At 38.6% G+C, this 22,491-nt stretch overlaps 1 protein-coding gene across 1 annotated transcript in view; it reads left to right on the forward strand.

Moving 5' to 3' along the window:
* The first annotated feature begins 5,702 nt into the window (after window positions 1–5,702).
* Window positions 5,703–22,491, forward strand: part of LOC103078158 (dedicator of cytokinesis protein 11-like) — a 29,203-nt gene continuing 12,414 nt past the window's right edge. Inside the window, exons 1-8 of the mRNA XM_007451115.1 lie at window positions 5,703–5,809; window positions 7,817–7,886; window positions 7,968–8,093; window positions 9,018–9,089; window positions 9,994–10,140; window positions 13,465–13,548; window positions 17,182–17,293; window positions 19,492–19,670. Of these exons, the coding sequence (XP_007451177.1) occupies window positions 5,703–5,809; window positions 7,817–7,886; window positions 7,968–8,093; window positions 9,018–9,089; window positions 9,994–10,140; window positions 13,465–13,548; window positions 17,182–17,293; window positions 19,492–19,670 (897 nt within the window). The remainder of the gene's footprint in view (window positions 5,810–7,816; window positions 7,887–7,967; window positions 8,094–9,017; window positions 9,090–9,993; window positions 10,141–13,464; window positions 13,549–17,181; window positions 17,294–19,491; window positions 19,671–22,491) is intronic.

Here is a 22,491-nt window from a genome sequence, read left to right on the forward strand (position 1 = left end):
ATTTTTATTTTAAATGAAGCCTCTACAGGATTTCCCTTTAGGCATATGTTAATAGTGAATGATATTCTCAGGAAATGAAAAGGTTCATTTCTTTCAGAGAGGTAGTATGACATGAGGTAATACACGTATGGGTTCTGGAATCACAAACTGAATTTGTGTCCCAGGTATGTCACTTATTAGCTCTGTGATTGACCTTGACCAACTTACTTAATTTCTCCAAGCCTTTGTTTCTTCTTCTCTCACATAAAGATAAAAACCTACTTGTAGTCATGAGAGAAATGCAAATCAAAACTACAATGAGGTATCACCTAACACCAATCAGAATGGCCATCATCAAAAACTCTACAAACAATAAATGCTGGAGAGGGTGTGGAGAAAAGCGAACCCTCTTGCACTGTTGGTGGGAATGTAAATTGATACAGCCACTATGGAGAACAGTATGGAGGTTCCTCAAACAACTAAAAATAGAACTACCATATGACACAGCAGTCCCACTACTGGGCATATGCCCTGAGAAAACCATATTTCAAAAAGAGTCATGGACCACAATGTTCATTGCAGCTCTATTTACAATAGCCAGGACATGGAAGCAACCTAAGTGTCCATCGACAGATGAATGGATAAAGAAGATGTGGCACATATATATAGTGGAATATTACTCAGCCATAAAAGGAAACGAAATTGTGTTATTTGTAGTGAGGTGGATGGACCTAGAGACTGTCATACAGAGTGAAGTAAGTCAGAAAGAGAAGAACAAATACCGTATGCTAAGACATATATATGGAATCTAAAAAAAAAATGGTTATGAAGAACCTAGGGGCAAGACGGGAATAAAGACGCAGACCTACTAGAGAATGGACTTGGGGACACGGGGAGGGGGAAGGGTAAGCTGGGACGAAGTGAGAGAGTTGCATGGACATATATACACAACCAAATATAAAATAGCTATCTAGTGGGAAGCAGTCGCATATCAAAGGTAGATCAGCTCGGTGCTTTGTGACCACCTAGAGGGGTGGGATAGAGAGGGTGGGAGGGAGATGCAAGAGGGAAGAGATATGGGGATAGATGAATATGTATATGTATATGTATATCCCTTTGTTATACAGCAGAAACTAACACACCATTGTAAAGCAATTATACTCCAATAAAGATGTTAAAAAACAAAACAAGAAAAAACAATCCACTTGTAGGGTGGTTACGAAGCCTCAGTGAGATAAGGCATCTGCTATATAGTATTCATTCATTCCACACTTTTTTCTTGAGTGCATCCTATGGGTCAGGCTTCATTGTATTTTTTTCTTTTTTCTTTTTTTTTTTTTTTTTTTTTGTGGTATGCAGGCCTCTCACTGTTGTGGCCTCTCCCGTTGCAGAGCACAGGCTCCGAACGCGCAGGCTCAGCAGCCATAGCTCACGGGCCCAGCTGCTCCGCGGCATGTGGGATCTTCCCAGACCGTGGCACGAACCCGCGTCCCCTGCATCGGCGGGCGGACTCTCAACCACTGCACCACCAGGGAAGCCCCCAGGCTTCATTCTAAACATTGGGAGGATAAATAAAAAAAGCAAACAGTATCCCTGCTTTCAAGGAGCTTACTTTGTTGTGGAGACAGATGGACAATAAACACATAAACAAATGTATACACACACACACACACACACACACACACACACACATACACATATACAGTGGTCCCTCTGTATCCTCGGGGGATTGGTTCCAGGACCCTCCATAGATACCAAAGTCCAAAGATGCTCAAGTCCCTTGCAGTCTGCTCTCCGTATCCACAGATGCGGAACATGTGGATACGGAGGGCCTACTGTGTATGTCATGTCAGGTGGTAATAAGTGCTATAAAGAAAACCAAAACATAGTGCAGGGGAGTAGGGGTGATAAGGAGTCCCTCTTTTAGATAAAGTGTCAGAGAAGAGCTCTCCAGTAAAGTGATGTTTGACAGAGACCTAAAGGAAAGGAGGGTACCAGCTATGTGGAATTCTGGGGGAGAGCTGGGAATAGCAAGGGCAAAGGCCCTGAGGAGCTTGCTTGGTGTGCTCAAGGAACAGCCGGAGTTCCAGTGTGTCTGGCACACAGAATGATAGGCCCTCACATTGGAAAGGTGGCTGGGTTGCTGGTCAGGTCAGGCCTCCTGAGCCATAATGAGAGTTGGAATTGTACCCTGAATGAGATGGAAAGCCTTGAACAAAGGAGTGACATGATGTGACTTTGGTTTTAAAGTATCATTCTTCCTACCATACAGAAAATATATTGTTGGAAGGGTAGAATCAGGGAGGTAGCCGATAAATGGTGGCTATGATTCTTAATTATCATTAAGAAGTATAGTAGCCATCTAACTTCAAATCCTTTTCTTGGGTAATGTCTAGAACTCCTGCTCTACGTATCAATGCATTGTCTGTTGAGATCATTGTCTTTTTCTTCCAGTGGGGAAGCTTTGTAAAAGTTTTAACAGAATTGAACAGAACACTATTTTCCTATACTGGTATTCTTAGAATGGAGGAAAAAGAAAGTACTCATATTTGCGTTTTTAAGGGTGTGGAATTTCTGATATTTATGTGCTTGCCCTCTAGTGGCAGTGAATGAAATGCCATGTGATTATAGAAAGAGCCAAACTCAGGTATGGAATGTTAGTGCTGAAAGGGATCTTTAGCGATTTTGTTTTACAGATGAGGAAACTGAGGCCCGAGGAGAGTGATTTGCCTGTGGTCATTCTGGTTACTAGCAGAGCTGAGCCAAGCCTGTCTCCTGATGTGTCTCTTGACTCCTAGTCCTGTTTTCTTTCTATCAAACCTTGCTACCTGTTGTCCTTGTAAATGACAGTGTTTCATCACTTCATTTAACCATCTACATGTTGAGCCCTTATTATGTGTTCAGTATTTTCCTAGATGTTGTGGGGCTTGCAGAGAAGAATAACTTAGGCTCATTGTCTATAGGGATCTTACAACCAGTCAGAGAGACAGGATCCACTTAAGTCAAATGACAATATAAGTCAGTAGTACAAATGATAGTCCAAAGCAATATGTAGTTAAATGTCAAATGCATGATACAGGGTATAAATGCTAAGAGTTCACAAAACCGAGGAACCACTGAGACTAGAGGGTTCCCATCTTTATCCCTTTGGTTCCTTATTTTATTCATTTATTCAGTCATCCCTCAAATATTTATTGAGCACCTACTATGGGTCATATATTGTACTGGATGCTGGGACTATAATGGGAACGAGTTAGACAACATACCTACTCTAGTTGGGGTAGAGAGATTATAAATAAGTAAGTCACATTACATAGGGATGCGTGCTGTGAAGAAAATAGAACAGGTTAATGGGCTCTAGCATGACCAGGAGTGCGGTCAAGATGGACTTGTCAGGGAAGGCCTGTTTAGGAGATGACACCATTTCAAGCTGAAAAGAAGCTGATGGGAGGAAGACAGCCATAGGTGATAAAGCTGTGTAAAAGGATAATGGAATATTGCAGCAGGTGTAAACACTTTGCAGTGGGATGTGTGGAAAGAAGAAAAACAAAGACAACGTAGCTAGAGCACATTGAGCAGCAAAGCAGGAGGATGGCCTCAGATGAGTGGGGAGTGATAGGCAGGGTACATGTAGGACGGGGAGCCCTTCACAACTTTTTGTTCGTGGTGGTTGGTTTTGTTTGTAACAGAGGGAAATGACATTGTAGAATTTGCCTTTCAAAAAGAACCCTCTGGCTGCTGTGTGGAGAATAAATTCCAGAGGAACAGTACTGGTACAGGGAGATCACTTCTGCATGGAAGGTCCGTCTCTCTTTTCTACTTGATGTGATCCTACTTACGATCCTTGAACCTTCCTCCTTTCTGAAGCCTCATATGACATTCCCTCCTCACTGGCAGACTTGGCTGCTTCTTCCTCTGTACGCCTTGTATATACAGCTGTTGTACTGTTTAGTGTTTGTATCACAGTGACTTAGTTCCATGTGTTTTCCCCCCCATAGTCTGTGAACTTCTTCATGGTAGGAGCCATGTTATTTTGATGTGCTTGGCAATTGAAAGTTCATTCAGTATGCCTTTGTTGAATGAGTGAATGAATGGCTTCACTGAACTGGGGGTTTGAACTTGACTGGGAAGGGTGGTGAGGATTTGGCTACAAAGTGTGAACAAAGGTAGCAGTGCATTGATATATTCAAGGAGCAGTCAAGACACCAGTGTGGCCTCATGAAGAATGATGAGTGTTAAGGTTAAGAGTGTAAGCTGGATTTTAAGTAACTTAGACTTAATACCTGGGTCAGAGTTTCTCAAACTTGGCACTATTGACATTTGGGGCAGGATAAGTCTTTGTTGTAAAGGGCTGTCCTGTTCACTGGAGGGTGTTTAGAAGCATCTCTGGCCTATCCACTAGATATCAGTAGCACCCCTCCCCCCCAATTGTGACAGCTCAAAACGTCTCCGGACATTGGGGTTGGGTTGTGGCACATGGTCTCTGGTTGAGAACCACTGCCCTAGGTCATGGGGAAGCATCAAAAGAATCTTGTTGGTGGCACAAGGTGGCCTGATGTAACCCCTATTTGAGGAGGATTAAGTTTTGGAAATGAGAGACATATTTGGAGTGAGGAGAAAGTGTACATAGACCTACTAGAAAATTATTAGGCTATTTTGGTTATAGGTTAGAGTTCTGAAAAAGGGCGATGGCTGTAAGGATAGAAGAGAGAGGGCAAAAGGAAGGAAAAACCTGAAGGATAGACCATGGGTTCCCTGAGCTCAGTTTCTTGCCTTATGCATCCGACTGAAGAGAGGCTGCCCGGAAATCTCAGAGGTCACTGTTGAGATGATTCAAATATAGATGAGAAAAGCCTGAAAAGGGATGCTGAGAGTAAGGATGGCAACATAGAGCAAGAGTAAGGGAGGCTATGAAAGATAAATGCTGAGTTCCTTAGTACAGAGACTTGTTTTACCCGTGTCTGCATTTCCCAGGGCACTAAATATTGAATTGGTGAGGAAGGTGCTCAGTGAGGTTTTTTTGGTTGGCCAGTTGACTAAATGAGTGAGTGAATGAATGAGTGAATAAATGAATTCGGAGAGAAGGGAAGTAAGAAGAAAGACATTTTACATATTTAGCTGCTTGTATCATTTCTATGTATACACGGACATATTTCTTCTTTTTGATGTCAAGATACTGATCAGTAGAGATGAATGTTAGCACTTTGAAGAAATGTATTGTGAGATGTTAGAATGCAGAACTGCCTCAGCTTATGGATGGTGCTAGTGTAAAGCCAATTATATATAGAAACACACTTTACTGAATCCCACATAACTTCTCGCCACAAAGTAATGGCCCACTTGCCTCTGTAAAACACACGAACTTGGGGGCTGGTAGGCCCATCTCCATTACCTCCAAACATGCCTGCTCCTCGCCCCGCTTGAGTGTTGGTTTACCAAGAATCTGTTGTCTTTATTCCAAAACCTGTTGATTCCAGTTATACTTATCTTCAATGGAGCATTTAATATTAAATGAACTAAAAGAATCTGAGTGCCAAAATAGAGATGTGGCTAAAGTAACTGACAAAGTCCCCTATCCCCTGAAGCTTGTGTTTAAAGTGACCTTATATTCTAGTGAATGTAGTTTTCATTACTTAATTTTTTGTTGTTTCACCTTTGCAAGTTATATCATATTTTGGTTTATTTTCATAACTAATAATGACTTATTTTAGTGTTTGCATGCCATGGAGATCCAAGTCATGATACAGTTTCTACCTGTAATTCTTATGCAACTCTTCCGAGTCCTCACAAATATGACCCATGAAGATGACGTGCCTATCAACTGCACCATGTGAGTTTCAGTGCCATAATACCAAGAAGCAACTTTTGTTTCCTTTTGCATTTCTTCATTTGAAATATAAATTTATCTTCCAAATGAGAACCCCAAAGTCAGAAATCTAATATCAGTTTTCTCTAGTTTCATACTTCTCAGACTTATATCCCCAGGGACAGATGATACCAGAAACCATAGGATAAACTTCCTCAACCAGAAGTTCTAAAGCTGCTGCATATTAGAAGCTTTTAAACATGTCTGTTCCCAGACCATACTTCATACCAATTAAACCAGAATCTCTGAAGGTGGAACTCAGCATCAGTATTATTTTTTTAAGTTTCCCTGATGATTCCCTAATGCAAGGGAGTTTGAGAACCATTGCCCTTGACCAGTCTTGTCTAATAGAACTTTCTCCAGTCGTGGAAATGCTCTATACCTCTGCTTTCCAATATGGTGGCCATTAGCCACATTTAGCTGTTGAGCACTTGAAATGTGGCTAGTGTAACTGAGGAACTGAAGTGTTTTTTTTTTTTTTTTCTTTGCGGTACGCGGGCCTCTCACCGCTGCGGCCTCTCCCGTTGCGGAGCACAGGCTGCGGACGCGCAGGCCCAGCGGCCATGGCTCACGGGCCCAGCCGCTCCGCGACATGTGGGATCCTCCCAGACCAGGGCACGAACCCCGTGTCCCCTGCATCGGCAGGCGGACTCTCAACCACTGCACCACCAGGGAAGCCCAGGAACTGAAGTGTTAATCGTAGTTAATTTTAATTCATTTAATCGCCACTTGTGACTAGTGGCTCTCACATTGGACAGAGTTGCCCTAGGCTATCAAATTGTACTCGAAAGAAAAATGGAGTGTTCTTTTTATATGAAAACAAACAAGAATATATTGTAGAGTAGGATGCAAAATGCACCTGTATTTTGAAATTAAAACAGGAGTTTTCCAAAAAATTGTGAGCTCAGTGCTGGCTCTTTCTGGCTTTGCTGCTTCTGCTGTTGCCACTTCTGTTGAGCCTCTCTGGAGCCTCAGGGCTGAAGCTCCACACACCTCCATACTGTTTGCTCTTCTCTGCTGCTGGGCATAGTCTGGTTGCAAATTTAAAAAGCATTATTCTAGTCCAGTTGTTCTCAAAATGTGGTTCCCAGACCAGCAGCATCAATATCACCTAGGAGCTTATTAAAAATGCTAATCGGGCTTCCCTGGTGGCGCAGTGCTTGAGGGTCCGCCTGCCGATGCAGGAGACGCGGGTTCGTGCCCCGTTTCGGGAGGATCCCGCATGCCGCGGAGCGGCCGGGCCCGTGAGCCATGGCCGCTGGGCCTGCGTGTCCGGAGCCTGTGCTCCGCAACTGGGAGAGGCCACAACAGTGAGAGACCCGCATAACGCAAGAAAAAAAAAAAAAAAATGCTAATCATTGAACTTCACCCCAGACCTAAAAAATCAGAAAATCTGGGAGAGGGGTGAGCACTTTACCCTCCAGGTGTTTCTGAGGCACGCTAAAGTTGGAGAACCACTGCTGGTCTCATAATTTTAAAACTTTCTATGAATCTTAAGTTTACTTCCAATTTCAGTTCATATCATTATACCTGCTCTGTCTCTCCCTTCCCTTTTCCCCCATCTGTTGTCATGCTTAACATTTTTTTTTCTATTCTTTTCCTTTTATCCTCACTAGAGGGGATTTCAATATTTACCTTACTGAAGGTATTTTTTCTTTTTTTTTTTTTACTATATGGTAGTTATGACCATACTTCAAATGTGGTTTAGAAAGGAGATGAAATATTTGGGTTGCCAAAATAAAATATCCGTCTTTTGAACCAGGAAAGATATTTTACAAGACCCTGAGCATGTTAGATGCTGAAATCTCTGTTAGACCCAAACTAAGATGACATTTAATGCAGTCATCTCACCTTTAATTATTTAGGCAGTATTAGGTATTTTTAGGGTTAAGTATGATGGTTTTATCGGACAATCAAACTATAGTGGTTAATTGTAGCCTGACATGCTGACTTTTGTGAATGTTGTTTCAGGGTTCTCTTACATATCGTATCAAAGTGCCATGAAGAAGGCTTGGATGATTATTTAAGATCCTTCATAAAGGTTTGTGGAGTAAAGCTTTCTTTCTGAGCAGTTTGTCTTCTGAGAGAATTTTGTCTCACAACTCGTTTTCTTTAATTGTAGTATAGCTTCCGACCTGAAAAACCCAGTACTCCTCAGGCCCAGCTGATACATGAAACTCTGGCTACTACAATGATAGCGGTATTGAAACAGTCTGCAGACTTTTTAGCAATAAACAAACTGCTAAAGGTAAGGGCACAGGACACGGCAGGCAAGAAAAGCAGCCAGAGATATGCTTGTTTGATACCCTCCCATTTCACTTCTAGTCTTTCATCGTTTCCTCATGTGACTTTCATTTTCCTCACCACTTTACCTACACATCCTTTTCCCCCAAGTTCTCCACAGAACCTCCTTCATTCCCTTCACCCTTCCCACCCCATCCTGCCCACATTCGAATGTGTAATAGAAAGAATTTTGGAGGAGATAGACCTGGGCTAGAATCCTCTATTCACTGCATAATAGTTCTGTGACCTGGAGCCTGTTATTTAGCAATCCTGAGCCTCCACTTCCTCATTTCTAAAATATAAGCAAAGCATTTAACATGTTGTTTCTGGCACATAGTAGGCACTCAAATGGTGGCTCTTATTATTATCATGTTTTTACTATTCCTGTTAATAATGGTAGAATTTCAATTTTGGGTATTTTATCTGCTTGAGGCTTCTCAAATTACATTTACACAAACACCTCTGCTACTTGGGCTGGCCCCAGTGTTGTACCAAGGGCAAGGTTGGGTCCCCCACTGGGTGCAGGCCATAATACAATTCATTGTCTATAGAGAATTTAAAAGCAATACTAAAGTAAACTAAAAGTTGGTTTGCTCTTATCACCACATGTAGGCAAATCAAAGCAGTGTCAGTGATAAAACACCCCTCCCCACTGAGTTAAACATTCCCACCAAACAGCCTTTGTACATCACCAGCCAGCCCTAAGGTACACTACTACCTTTTTGCCACCACAATTTGAAGGTATCCTGTGGGACTTGGACAATTGCGATCACTTTAAAATGTTACTAAAGTTCAGAGACAAAATCCATAGTGATTCGTCAACCTCTGCTAAGCTTCAAGGATTTGCGTAACTATTAAAGATTGATTTGTATTTATTTGTTTATTTTAGTACTCATGGTTTTTCTTTGAAATTATTGCAAAGTCTATGGCCACATACTTGTTGGAAGAGAATAAAATTAAGGTAAGTAGGCTCAAGAATAATATTTAACATAGACAAAGAAGGCTAATCTTATTCACAGGTAGCTGTGACATGCAAATCCTCTTTTATATTTTAAGGGCTCTTAGCCCTTAACTTTTTCAATTTTGCTTAAAACAAGCAAACAAACAGTGGATGTATTGCAAAAATCTGACAGTTCATTTGTTTTCAAAGTCTATCGTCAGAGACTCTTCCATATAGATTGTTTCCTGTGAGGTATTTGCCATGTTAAATGCATTATATTTGAAGCTTTCCCTTTGTCTTGTGGTTTTAAAATGTCTATGTCAGGACATTCATTTGGAAGAAGAACAAGTACCAAATAAGAAAGAACCATTCTCTTAGAAAGGTCGAAGGCATGTACAAAGTTAAAAACACTTTATGTAATAATACATGTGTTCCTGGCATGTGCTGTATACATTTAGTCATATTTTTAAACTCTTTTGAAAGTACAAAGAAATTTTCTTAGCTATAGGAATTGAAAGCTAAGATTTGTGAAGTAAAAAATATTCACCTCATACTTATCATGTTTATCAGAATCTTCATAGAGCAGGTTTACTAAAATTGAGATGCACGGATACATGTATACTTTGTGTGTCAGGAAAAACATGGAATGAAAAATGGATGTGTCTGTATCTCAGGAACACGATTCCAAAGTTGGGTCAGAATGACCTACTCTTGTTCCTGATTTAAGTCAGTTATGGTATTAGATGTCCAGATAGTTCCTATAATGATCTAAAGTATACACTGAACTAGCCATGTCATTTTTAAGTTGGGAGAAAAATTAAACTCCAGTTAAAAACACGTTTTTATACAGAATGTGTCTGAAAATAAAAACAGCAATTGATTTAGACCTTTTGCAACTCTTTTTTCTATGCCTATTTAATTTAAGCTTCCCAGAGGCCAGAGATTTTCTGAGGCATATCATCATGTCTTACATTCATTGCTTCTTGCAATAATTCCTCACATGACTATTCGCTATGCAGAGATTCCTGATGAGTCCAGAAACGTCAATTATAGTTTGGCTAGCTTCCTGAAGGTGAGTTAAAGGCAGCCAGAACATGGTAAGGAATTATTCTTCACCAATATGGTCTTTAAAGCCAAAGGAAAAAAAAATTACCTACTTTCTAGAGACTCAGCTAGGCTGCTGGAGAAACTTTTGACTGAATTAATCCATCAATTCAGTTAAACAGCCATGTTTGATCCCCCACCCCCAATGGTTAATTAATTAAATCAGAGGTCCCACATAGGTGTCTTAACCAGAAGGCACGTCTTGCTGGTTTTACATGGTGTTTCTCAGAAATATTAATTTGAATGCCTTTAGGTGGGGCATGTACTTTCTATGTTGCCACAAACCCCACCACTCCTTAATATACCCCGACACTCTTTATACATTTAAATAGCTTCTCTGTTGGCCTCTGAGTTTGTAACGCTTGAACTAAAGGCACAGTCTCCACATTGCTAATATAATCACCATCTACTTGTTGCTAATACATGTAAATGAAAATTGTTGATTTTGGTCAGTGAGACTATTTTGAGAGATATCAGAAACTCCTATATTTATGAAAGATAGCACATTTCTCATTGTTGTATTTTGTTATTCTCTGTATGTAAGGGGCAATGCTGGAATGCGATTGTTCTAGAAAGTGGGTAATAATAATATTTGATTTGCTGCAGAGAAGGGGCATGGATTTGTAAGGCACTTAGTTTTTACTTCTCTCCACTCCCCATCTTCTCACAGCCTTTCATCATGTCTCAACCTTATCTTAAGAACTTCATAGTCAATAATCCACCCAAGCAGTTTTAGTACCTCACATACCCTTGTTTTCTTATTAAAAATTCACAACTAGGTTTCAGATCTCCAGAGCATGATTTTCTGATGTTAGACCTCTGTTTACCAGAATTAAAACAAAGTTTTAACACTATTACATGAGCCCTTTTGTGTATTAAAAACCAAACATCCACATATCTTTTTAAAGTAAAGATGAGACTATTTGAAATATAAAATCTCCGTTTCTTCCATGGAGTTTAAACTTAAAGTTTGCTATGTAAACAGAATAGAACATAGTCGATTTAATAGCAGTATTTACCTCATTCAAGTCAACAAACATTTGTCTGTCTTCTATGTGAGAATCCAAAGATGTGAGAGGCTATCTCTGTAATTATATTCAAATACATGTACAAGATCAAGTGTGATGACTGCTATACTGAAAATACAAACAAAATACAATCGGAAAACAAGAAAGGGAGGGATTAGGACCAGGTAGTATGAACAGAAACTAGAAGAATAGTTCCCCAAGACAGGGTTATGGGTGTTTCAGGTAGAGGATTCATGAACAAAGATGAGATATATGCATTCAAGAATTGTTCGGGGAGGAGCAAGAAAGTCATTGTGCAGAATTTAGGATGTGTGCAGGTAGAGCTGGAAAGACCATCTGATGTCAGATGATGAAAGGCCTTGAATGTCAGGCTTAGGGACTTAGATTTGGAGCTATGTGCCATGGAGCTATCTATATACCAAAGATTTTGGAAGGGGTGAAAAAGCCAGAGTCAAGGCAACCAGTTAGAAGACCAGTCTTTCCCCCTTGTCTGCCTGGCAGAGTCCATTCATCTTTTAGGCTCAACTCTTTCCTAACCTTCCCACACAGGGCTGATCACCCCTTCTGTTGTTTACCCGTCCTTTACATACTTGTATAACTTTTTATTGTGCTGTATTTTAATTATTTGTTTGTTTATTTGTCTTTACCATTAGACAAGACTAAAGGCCATATCTTATTCACCTTTGTATTTCTCTAGAATGTAATGCATTTTTTCAAACACAGTAGATCCTCAAAATGTTTTTGGATGAACAGATAAATGTAAGTCTACCTCATTAACCCAGGGGAGAGGTGATGAGGCAGTGGAAGTTGAAAGGAGAGATGAGAAGTGAGATGCAAATGGCTGATTAATCAAATATTGAGTTCCTTCTATTTCACAGGGTTACTGTAGGTACCATGGAGAACATAAGAAAAAGAGATCGTTCCTATTGTCCTCTCTAGGTGAAAACAGGAAAATAATAAGGAAAATACAAGCTAGTATAAAGTGTTTAAAGGGCCCTGTAGACCAAGGTGGTTAATGAAAATGGGCTTCATCATTGAAGAGTGGGCAGGATTATGTAGAAGCAGTGATAGAATTGCTAGCTAGACCTGGCATGAGCAGAGACCCAGAGGTGGGAGTGCACAGTGCATCTTGAGTGGGTAATAAGTAGGTGAGCTGTATTGGGAGATAAAACTGGAAAAGTAGGTTGGGACAAGATTGTGAGTGCCCTTGAATGCCAAGCTAAGGAGTTTGAAATTATATTAGAGGCAATAGGGAACGGTTGAAAGCTTTTGGGAAGAAAGGTGACATGATTAGGGCTAGGACTTAGAGATTAATCTGGAAGCAGTTGGATGGAGAGATTAGTGGCAGGAAGACAGGTTTGGAGGATAACTGCAGTTGTGCAGTTGCAAGGTAATGAAAGCCTTAACCAGGAGAGTGATAGCAGGAACATATGAACAACTAGTAGGGTTGTCACAGAGGAAGAATATTTTGTAGGCCAAGACTTCACAGGACCCAAAGAAAAACTTCACTTTTGGCCTGAAATGTTCACGTAGGCAAGCCCCATTAACCACCCTCCAGTTCACTTTGAGCTTTGAGAGTTAACCAAAATGAGGCAGTATAGCTAATAGATTACATATCAGTATATATGCATATATATGTTTATATACATATATGTGTATATATATGTATACATGTATTTGTGTGTGTATATATATCTTAGTTTGAAAATTATACAGTTGAGTCCCAATTCCAATGATAAGTCATTTGCCCTTTATCTCTCTCTTTTTTAAAAAAATAAATTTATTTATTTATTTATTTTTGACTACATTGGGTCTTCATTGCTGCGCTCAGGCTCTCTCTAGTTGCGGTGTGCATGCTTCTCATTGCGGTGGCTTCTCGTTGTGGAGCACGGGCTCTAGGCATGCAGGCTTCAGTAATTGTGGCACACTGGCTCAGTAATTGTGACTTTCGGGCTCTAGAGTGCAGGCTCAGTAGTTGTGGTACACGGGCTTAGTTGCTCTGCAGCATGTGGGATCTTCCCGGACCAGGGATAGAACCCGTGTCCCCTGCATTGGCAGGCAGATTCTTAACCATTGTGCCACCAGGGAAGTCCCCCTTTATCTCTTTAAGGTCACCTAAATCTCTGAAAGTTTTTCTATTATCTGTAAAAGTGAAAATGTCATCCCCTTAATGTGGAAACAATTTAAAAGTTTTTGAATTTTAAAAACTTGACAGACCTTTAGAATTATGTAACTAACTGTTCATTTTGATTTGGTTTCTGTAGCGCTGTCTGACACTAATGGATAGAGGATTTGTTTTCAATTTGATAAATGACTATATATCTGGATTCAGCCCCAAAGATCCTAAGGTAAGTTATAAGGACATAACTGCAGTGGGTGTCAGACATTAGAGTGTGAGAACAATGGTGACATTCTCCTCTGAAGGATTTGGAACTGCTGTTTTCATTTAGGTGCTTTGACTAGAGTTATACCTCAAAGCAGGGAATAATGGATAGTGTTTTGGGGGTCCCCACTACTACCCCGTGTTTGATGGTTCACTAGAATGAATCACAGGACGTACTCATGGCTAAGATTCATTACAGTGACACAAAAAGGATGCTCAGTTGGATCAATAAGGGGAAAAGACATCAAGTGGAGTCCTTGGCAATCTACATGTAGGCTTCCTGAGTGCCCTCCCTCCTGTGAAGGGTCACATAGAGCACATCATCTCTCCAGCAGTGAAAATTGAGCCACATGTGTGCAACATTTCTCTTTAGGGAAGCCCATTTGAGACTCAGGGTCTAGGGGTTTTGTTGGGGACTAGTTATGTATTTGAGGCTGGTCAAAATTTCCAGAGTCTTGGAAAGGACAGGAAAGCAGATGTTCACCATAAATCACATAGTTTGCACACTGCTGAACAGGTTGGCACAGAAGGCACAGTCTTATCATGTAGGAAATGTTTGTTTCAAGATCTAATTTCCCACACCACAAAACAGAAAATCACAGGCCAATATCTTTGATGAACATAGATGCAAAAATCCTCAACAAAATATTAGCAAACTGAATTCAACAATACATTAAAAGTGTCATACAACATGATCAAGTGGGATTTATTCCAGGGATACAAGGATGGGTCAACATCCACAAATCAGTCAACCCGATTCATCACATTAATAAAATGAAGGATAAGAATCATATGGTCATCTCAATAGATGCAGAAGAAGCATTTGCTAAAATTCAACATCCATTTATGATAAAAACTCTCAACAGTGGGTATAGAGGGAACATACCTTAACATAATAAAGTCCATATATGACAAACCCATAGCTAACATCATACTCAACAGTGAAAAACTGAAAGCTTTTCCTCTAAGATCAGGAACAAGGGGCTTCCCTGGTGGCACAGTAGTTAAGAATCTGCCTGCCAATGCAGGGGACATGGGTTCAATCCCTGGCCCAGGAAGATTCCACATGCCATGGAGCAACTAAGCCCATGTGCCACGACTACTGAGCCTGCACTCTAGAGCCCATGAGCCACAACTACTGAGCGCACGTGCCACAACTACTGAAGCCCGTGTGCCTAGAGCCCGTGCTCCACAGCGAGAAGCCACCACAATGAGAAGCCCGTGCACCACAATGAAGAGTAGCGCCTGCTCGCTGCAACTAGAGAAAGCCCACGTGCAGCAACAAAGATCCAACACAGCCAAAAAAAAAAAAAGATCAGGAACAAGACAAGGATGCCCACAGAAATTAGGTGAGAAAAAGAAATAAAAGGCATCCAAATTGGAAAGGAAGAAGTAAAACTGTTGCTATTTGCAGATGACATGATAATACATACAGAAAACCCTAAAGACTACACCAAAACTCTGTTAGAACTAATAAATGAATTCAGTAATGTTGTATGATACAAAATCAACATACAGAAATCTGTGGTATTTCTATACACTAATAACAAACTATCAGCGAAATTAAGAAAACAATCCCACTTACAATTGCATCAAAAAGAATAAAATACCTAGGAATAAATTTAGCCAAGGAGGTGAAAGACCTGTACACTGAAAACTATAAGACACTGATGAAAGAAGCTGAAGAAGCCACAAATAAATGAAAATATTCCATAATCATGGATTGGAAAAATTAATATTGTTAAAATGTTCATACAACCCAAAGCAATCTACAGATTCAGTGTATTCCCTATCAAAATTCCAGTGGTATATTTCACAGAACCAGAACAAATAATTCTAAAATTTTGCATAAAACCACAAAAGATCCTGAATAGCCAAAACAATCTGAGAAAGAACAGAACTGGAGGTACCATGCTCCCTGATTTCAAACTATACTACAAAGCTATCATAATCAAAACAGTATGGGACTGGCATAAAAACAGATACACAGATGAGCAGAACAAAACTGAGAGCCCAGAAATAAACCCATACATATATGAACAATTAAGTTACAACAAAGGAGGAAAGCACATACAATGGAGAAAAGACAGTCTCTTCAATGAAAGGTGTTGGGAAAACTAGACATCCACATGTAAAAGAATGAAACTAGACTGCTCTCTTACATCATAACACAAAAATTAACTCAAAATGGAGTAAAGACTTGAATGTAAGACCTGAAATCATAAAATTCCTAGAAGAAGACATAGGCAGTAACCTTATTGACATCCATCTTAGTGATGTTGTTGTGGATCTGACTCCAAAGGCAAAGGAAACAAAAGCAAAAATAAGCAAATGGGACTGCATCAAACTAAAAAGCTTTTACACAGTGATGGAAACCATCATCAAAATGAAAAGGCAGCCTACTGAATGGGAGAAGATATTTGCAAATCATATATCCATCAAGGGGTTAATATCCAAAATATATAATGAACTAATACAATTCAACAACAACAAAAATAATCTGATTTAAAAATGGGCAGAGGATCTGAATAGACATTTTTCTAAAGAAGACATACAGATGGCCAACAGCACATGGAAAGATGTTCAGCATCACTAATTGGGAAACACAGATCAAAACCACAATGAGACATCACCTCATAGTCTGTTAGAATGGCTATTATTGAAAAGACAAGAAATAACGAATGTTAGAGAGGATGTGGAGAAATGGGAACCCTTGTACACTGTTTGTGGGACTGTGAATTGGTGTAGCCACTGTGGAAAACAGTATGGAGATTCCTCAAAAAATTAGGAATAGAACTACCATAATATGACCCAACTTTTCCACTCCTGGGTATCTATCCAAAGAACATTAAAACGCTAATTCAAAATGATATGTGCCCCAATGTTCACTGTGGCATCATTTACAGTAGCCAAGATATGGAAATAACCTAAATGTCCATCAATGGATGAATGGATAAAGAAGATGTGGTATATATGTGTGTAAGTGTGTGTGTGTCTTTGTATGTGTATATATATAAAATGGAATACTACTCAAACATAAAAAGGAATGAAATCCTGCCATTTTACAATGTGGATGGACCTTAAAAGTATTATGCTAAGTGAAATAAGTCAGATGGAAAGACAAATACCATATGATTTTGCTCACATGTGGAATCTAAAAAGAGAAATGAACAAAACCCAAAACAAACTCATAGATACAGGGAACAGATTAGTGATTACCAGAGGGGAAGAGGTTGGGGGTGGGCAGAATGGTGAAGGGGGTGTGAACTGTATGCTGATGGATGGCACCTAGACTTGTGGTGATGATCACTTTGTAGTGTATACAGATGTCAAATTATAATGTTGTATACCTGAAACTTATATAATTAAAAAAAATCCAATTTCCCAAATGCCAGCCAATGACCAACCGTGCAAGCAGGCCTTTTTAAGGTGAGCAGTCTTAGACCTGCTGTGTTAACTCTTTACTGCACAGGTCACATTTTAAGGTATGCCTAAAATACTAAACACTTCTGTTTTGAAAATTAATGCACTATATTTAATTACTAAAATAGTAAATGACTACTAAATAGGAGTTCTTGTACAATTTCTTTGTGTTTAGGTCCTGGCTGAATACAAGTTTGAATTTCTGCAAACAGTTTGCAATCACGAACATTACATTCCTCTGAATTTGCCAATGGCATTTGCAAAACCTAAACTTCAGCGAGTTCAAAGTATGTATTTGTGTTTTCCATCATTAGGGATTGTGTTTTCCTGTTTTTGGCTAGCGCTAGTATAGTATAACGTTTTCTAGTTAAACCAGTCAGTCTAAAGGTAATATCAGAATTGTTACTATCTGAAGATAGGTTTGTTAATGGTACTCGGCATTTCCTTCATAGTGTCAGTGGTAGTATTCATAGAATGAAGAAATTAGGTGTGTTACATAGATTGCTGCTTAAACACAGATGTCAGATACCAGTTATTGCTCTCTGTAGTACTGTTTGGACTCTTATGTGAGACTGAATTAAGAAAAAAACATATAAATACATTTCTGCTGATTGGAACATCAAAAGAGAAGTATAAAGACAGAGTAAAATAGTGATATGTATGTATTAAATTGATGAAATGCCTTCAGTTATCTCCATTGCTAGTTTTATTGAATGCTTTGTTGTGTAGCACTATTCTTATGTTACTATGTTTTTTATTTGTCCCTTTTCTTTTCATATATTAATTAGATTTGTTTTCATTTGCGGTGGACTGTTTGACTTCAGTAGGTAGGTTTAACTCTGTTCACTCTAAAGTAGTTTGCTGTCTTTAAAAACAATTGATTTCATGAATGGCTAAGATGGATGGGGGCTTTCTTTGCTTTCTAAATCCTCCCTAGCCAAGATGAGGCTTTAGTTAATGTACCCAGAAAACCTAGGAGGTGGTGTATTTGTTAACTCTTAAAATCAGCTTGAGTGTTGATTGCTAGAAGAATCAACTTTAAAACACCGTCCTCAGAAAACAAGTTTTGGCTCAAGCCAGCATGGGGGCTAGAGGGTAGCTGTTCTTTAAGTGTGTCTCATCTCTACCAGGCTTGCCTCCCTTCTCTCTGACCCTGCTTAATGACTGCTTGGCCACAGTTTTGGAGGTTGGCTGAAACTACCTGATTTGATTTATTCAAACCCCTGAAGTAAAAAACCTTACTACCATTGTAAAGTCGACCCAGATAAGGCCACCTGGGTTAGTCCGTACTGGTTCTTGTGCATAGAAAGTGGTTGTGATTCACAAAAGAGCATGACCAATGGCAGAAAGAATATCAGCTACCTTGGTCTCTAGGAGGGTAGCTGCTGAGCACCAGTTTCAGTGCTTGAATGCCAGCCAGTGAAAATGGAGAAAAAATATTTAAAAACCCAAGCACCCCTATTCAACTGCTCCCTTATTAGATTCTGAGCATCTATAGCTCTGATACTTCCCCCAGTATTTATTGATGGCTTGAGGAATTCAGGGAAAAGAAGGGATGAGGATTTAGGATTAAATCTGATTTAGGATTTATTAAGTCCTAACTGAATATATAGCATTATATTAAGTGCTGAAGAGGCCAGAAAAGAAATGGAAAACATATCCTTCAGCTTTATGGCCTAACTAAAATTAAAGGGTATGGGAGAGGAGATAAAGATAGTAGAAATTTACCATAGAAATTACTAAACTTGGTCACAGTCCCTTCTGATTGTGACCCAATCAGTTTATAAGGCAAGTCCCAACCAGGATATTAGCAGCTGGGATTTAAAATGGACTGAGGATCTAAAAGGAAGTGAAAGAAATAGTTCGAAGCAGTAATTTTATGAAATAAAAGATTTGTATTTGTGTGATGAATTTGAGTGAGATGAGGCTGTTTTTCTTATTGTTCTTGTACCCCATTGTATTGGGGCCAATATATAACATTTACTAAAACAGTCAATAGTTAATACTGTTACAGTGATTCAGTTGTCTAGTTTCTCTTCCTTTTCCTACTTTACAAATATAAACAGATAAGTGAATCAAGTATTGCTGTAGAGAATTACTCCAATTTGTAGTTGTAACTAAATCTCTTCAGCTATGAAGAAATGTGTTAAAACATTGCCAAATACAGTATTCTTTCATTCTAGATTTTATCCTAAGATTTCTAAGATTTGAAAAGCATCTCGAAAAACAAAGAATTCTAGGGACTATCTTACCGACTGAAATTATCATTAAGGCTATCATCTAGCCCCAATGATGGGTGCTCGTATCTTGTAAAATTTTGCATGCTTATTCTATATGATAAAAGAATTGTTCATATTTGTTAATAATAACAATATAGTTCTTGCTATCATGGTCACATATGACTAAGTAATAAATATAGTGCTTTAATGTTAAAGTAATTTTTGAATATTTTTATAAATGGGTTTTAAATTTCATTATACTGCAGATTCAAATCTTGAATACAGTTTATCAGATGAGTACTGCAAGCATCACTTCTTGGTTGGTCTACTTCTGAGGGAAACCTCCATTGCTCTTCAAGACAATTATGATATCAGATATACAGCTATCTCTGTCATAAAGAATCTTTTGATAAAACATGCATTTGACACTAGATACCAGCACAAGGTAAGGATGTTTGTATCATCATCAGTATCACATTAGTTACTTTCTAAGAAGATTTTATGTTCAAGGTGAAGTTTTCAGTAAGGAACATAACAGGAGGACTGATGAAGTTATTTTTACAAATACGTTTTGTTTCTGTTTCAAATGATTAGGTTTTAAAAATACTGTTCAGATAACTGTTGAAGAAGAGCACTGGTTTTTCAAATCATGTCTAAAGAACAGCACAACTGCTTCATGATTTGTTACATAAACTAGATTTTTTTAAAAAAAATCTTATACGATTATAGCCATGTGCACTCTTTCAAATACACACCTTAACATATATCCTTAAATATATCTCCCTAAATAAATGCTATTATTGATTATTAAGTGATTAATAGTGACACATTAAGTATGTCCAATATATAAAAGATGTAATATGAAGTTTTTCTTCTTACTGAAAAAATGTAGGTGTGGCTGTAAACCTTCCATACATTACACACTGTCTATGTGTGAAGGCCACAGCTGCAGTTGCTTTTTGCCGCACCTTTAACTTAATATATGGCGATGGAGGGTATATTCAAATCTTATTAACATTATACCCTATGGGCTTCAAAAAGTAGATGGCAAACTGTATGGATTTAGAATAACCTAACTTACTTACCTGGCTCAAGGTAACATATTATTTCATAGTTAAGAATTTGTCCCTTTGTTTTACATTCAAATTTAAATAAAATTATCATGTCATTTATTATTATAATTACTTTGGAAAGCTGACTTGGAGATGGATTTTCTTCTTTTTCTACAGTATTCCCATTTGTCCTTAAAAAACAGAAAATGCCTGCCAGCTACATCCAATTATATTTCTTTAATTATGAAGATTTGTTTTACTTACAAATTTTGCTAGTTTTCTTCATATAATTCTATCCTAAAGTAGATTTAAACTCTTTAGCTTTCAGATGTTATTACTTACTGCAGTTTGCATTGTTTTTTCCACATTATAGTTATAATAACATACTCCCATTTAGTGTGGTTTGCTCTATTATGTGCCACTTTTTCTGTGCGTGTGAATGTTGATATTGACTTAAAAGTAAGTTTACTGGTATAATATATCTAAATGAAAAGATATCTTAAAGTCATCCATTCCAACCAAGCTTTGTCAAAGCTTTAAAAATGCCAGTTACCACTGGGCTCTGTTTGTACCTAGTAGTAGCGGAGGAAAATGTCTAGCCATGATTTCAAAGAATTTGTGGGAAAAGTAGAAAATGAAGTTCCTGTTCTTAAAGCAGGAAGTTGTATTTTTTCCCCTGCCTCCTTAGATGCAAGTGAAGGAATATCAGATTTCACTAGTGTCTTACCTAGAGGTAGAATTTTAAATATTTTATATCACATATTTGCACATTATTTACTTTTTAAAATTCTGAGAGCAGTATATGTACTCACATGCACACACACACACATCACTGTTGTTATCTGTAAATAACACTCTGCCTCTTTGAGTGTTTGAGGTTTTAGACTATGGGAAAGATTGAGATGCCAGCCTCATTACCCTTTCAGTAATTTCTAAAGCCCTTTCTTTGTTCAAAATCTTCTGACAGGTTTTAAGTGTGTATAGGATTCTCCCCAGTAAAACTTTGCTTCATGGACCTGCTTCATTCCCTTTCTCTGTTTGGTCCAAAGACTTCACAGGTGGCCTGAGTAAGAGGTCATTTGTCAAATATTGATACATTCACTTAAAACATGTTCACCATTAATGATGATGCCAAGGTGAGGGCAGAGAGGGGAGCTTTAAGCCCCTATAATTTCCATTGGGTCCCCCAAAGTGACCCCAAATAAAAATACAGTCAAGAGAAAAATTCTTCCTGTGGAAAGGCTGCTTTGAGACTAGTTCTCCTAGTCACCGCCACCCCCCATTCCAACCATGTTGCCTTCCTCAGCCTCTCCTCTAATGAAATTATGGAGGTGTCACTGGTCCCTATTATGTGCTACTCAAAAACTGCTTTGGGAGCCCTCCTAATACCATGAGACATCTTTCCTACTCAGAACAAGAATATCCAACATCTAACATTTATTCTGGGGTCTGTATTAGTTCCTGTACCCACTGCAAGTGATGTTGACTCCTAAGAATTGCAATTTCTGCTTGGACTGTGGGCAGATATTTTTTTCCTTTTTTTTTTTTACGGTAATCTTACACACATGTTAAAAAAAAGAATCAAAATGCCTCTCTCCCATTCCTTACCTCCATGCCTCAATTCATCTCTCCAGAAGCAACTACTATTATCAGTTTCTTATATAAACTTCTATTTTATGCATGCACAAGCCAATATGCTCTATATATGTATATATATAAATATATAATAGAAACCATTATGCATTTTTCTTTTGTCATTTAACAATATAGCCTGGAGATTTGATCTACTGTATTTATTTTAAATCTGCATAGTATTCCATCATATGGATATACCTTATTCTATTTATCTAAACTGTCTTCTGTTAATAGATTCTTAGATGGTTTTCTGTCTTTTGTGCAGACAAAACTTTTAATATATTTGCCCTGACTGCATGCTTTCCTATGTTCCTGTTCACCTGAGAAAGGTGTAGTATCTCCTTCCCTAGTGATCACTCACTATCAGAACTAAAATGAATTCCCATCTAGAAGCTATAATATTAATAATAGTAGCTAAAATTTATTGAGGACTCACTATATGCCAGGCACTGTATTAAACATTAGCCTACATGTATTAATGTCACTATTATTATCCCCATCTTACTAAAGAGAAAACTGTGGTTGTGACTTGATCATAATCAAGTAACTAGTAACAGGAGAGCTGAATTCATGTGTCTA

This window comes from Lipotes vexillifer, unplaced genomic scaffold (assembly GCF_000442215.2).
Source record: "Lipotes vexillifer unplaced genomic scaffold, Lipotes_vexillifer_v1.1 scaffold1842, whole genome shotgun sequence".
Taxonomy (NCBI): Eukaryota; Metazoa; Chordata; class Mammalia; order Artiodactyla; family Lipotidae; genus Lipotes; species Lipotes vexillifer.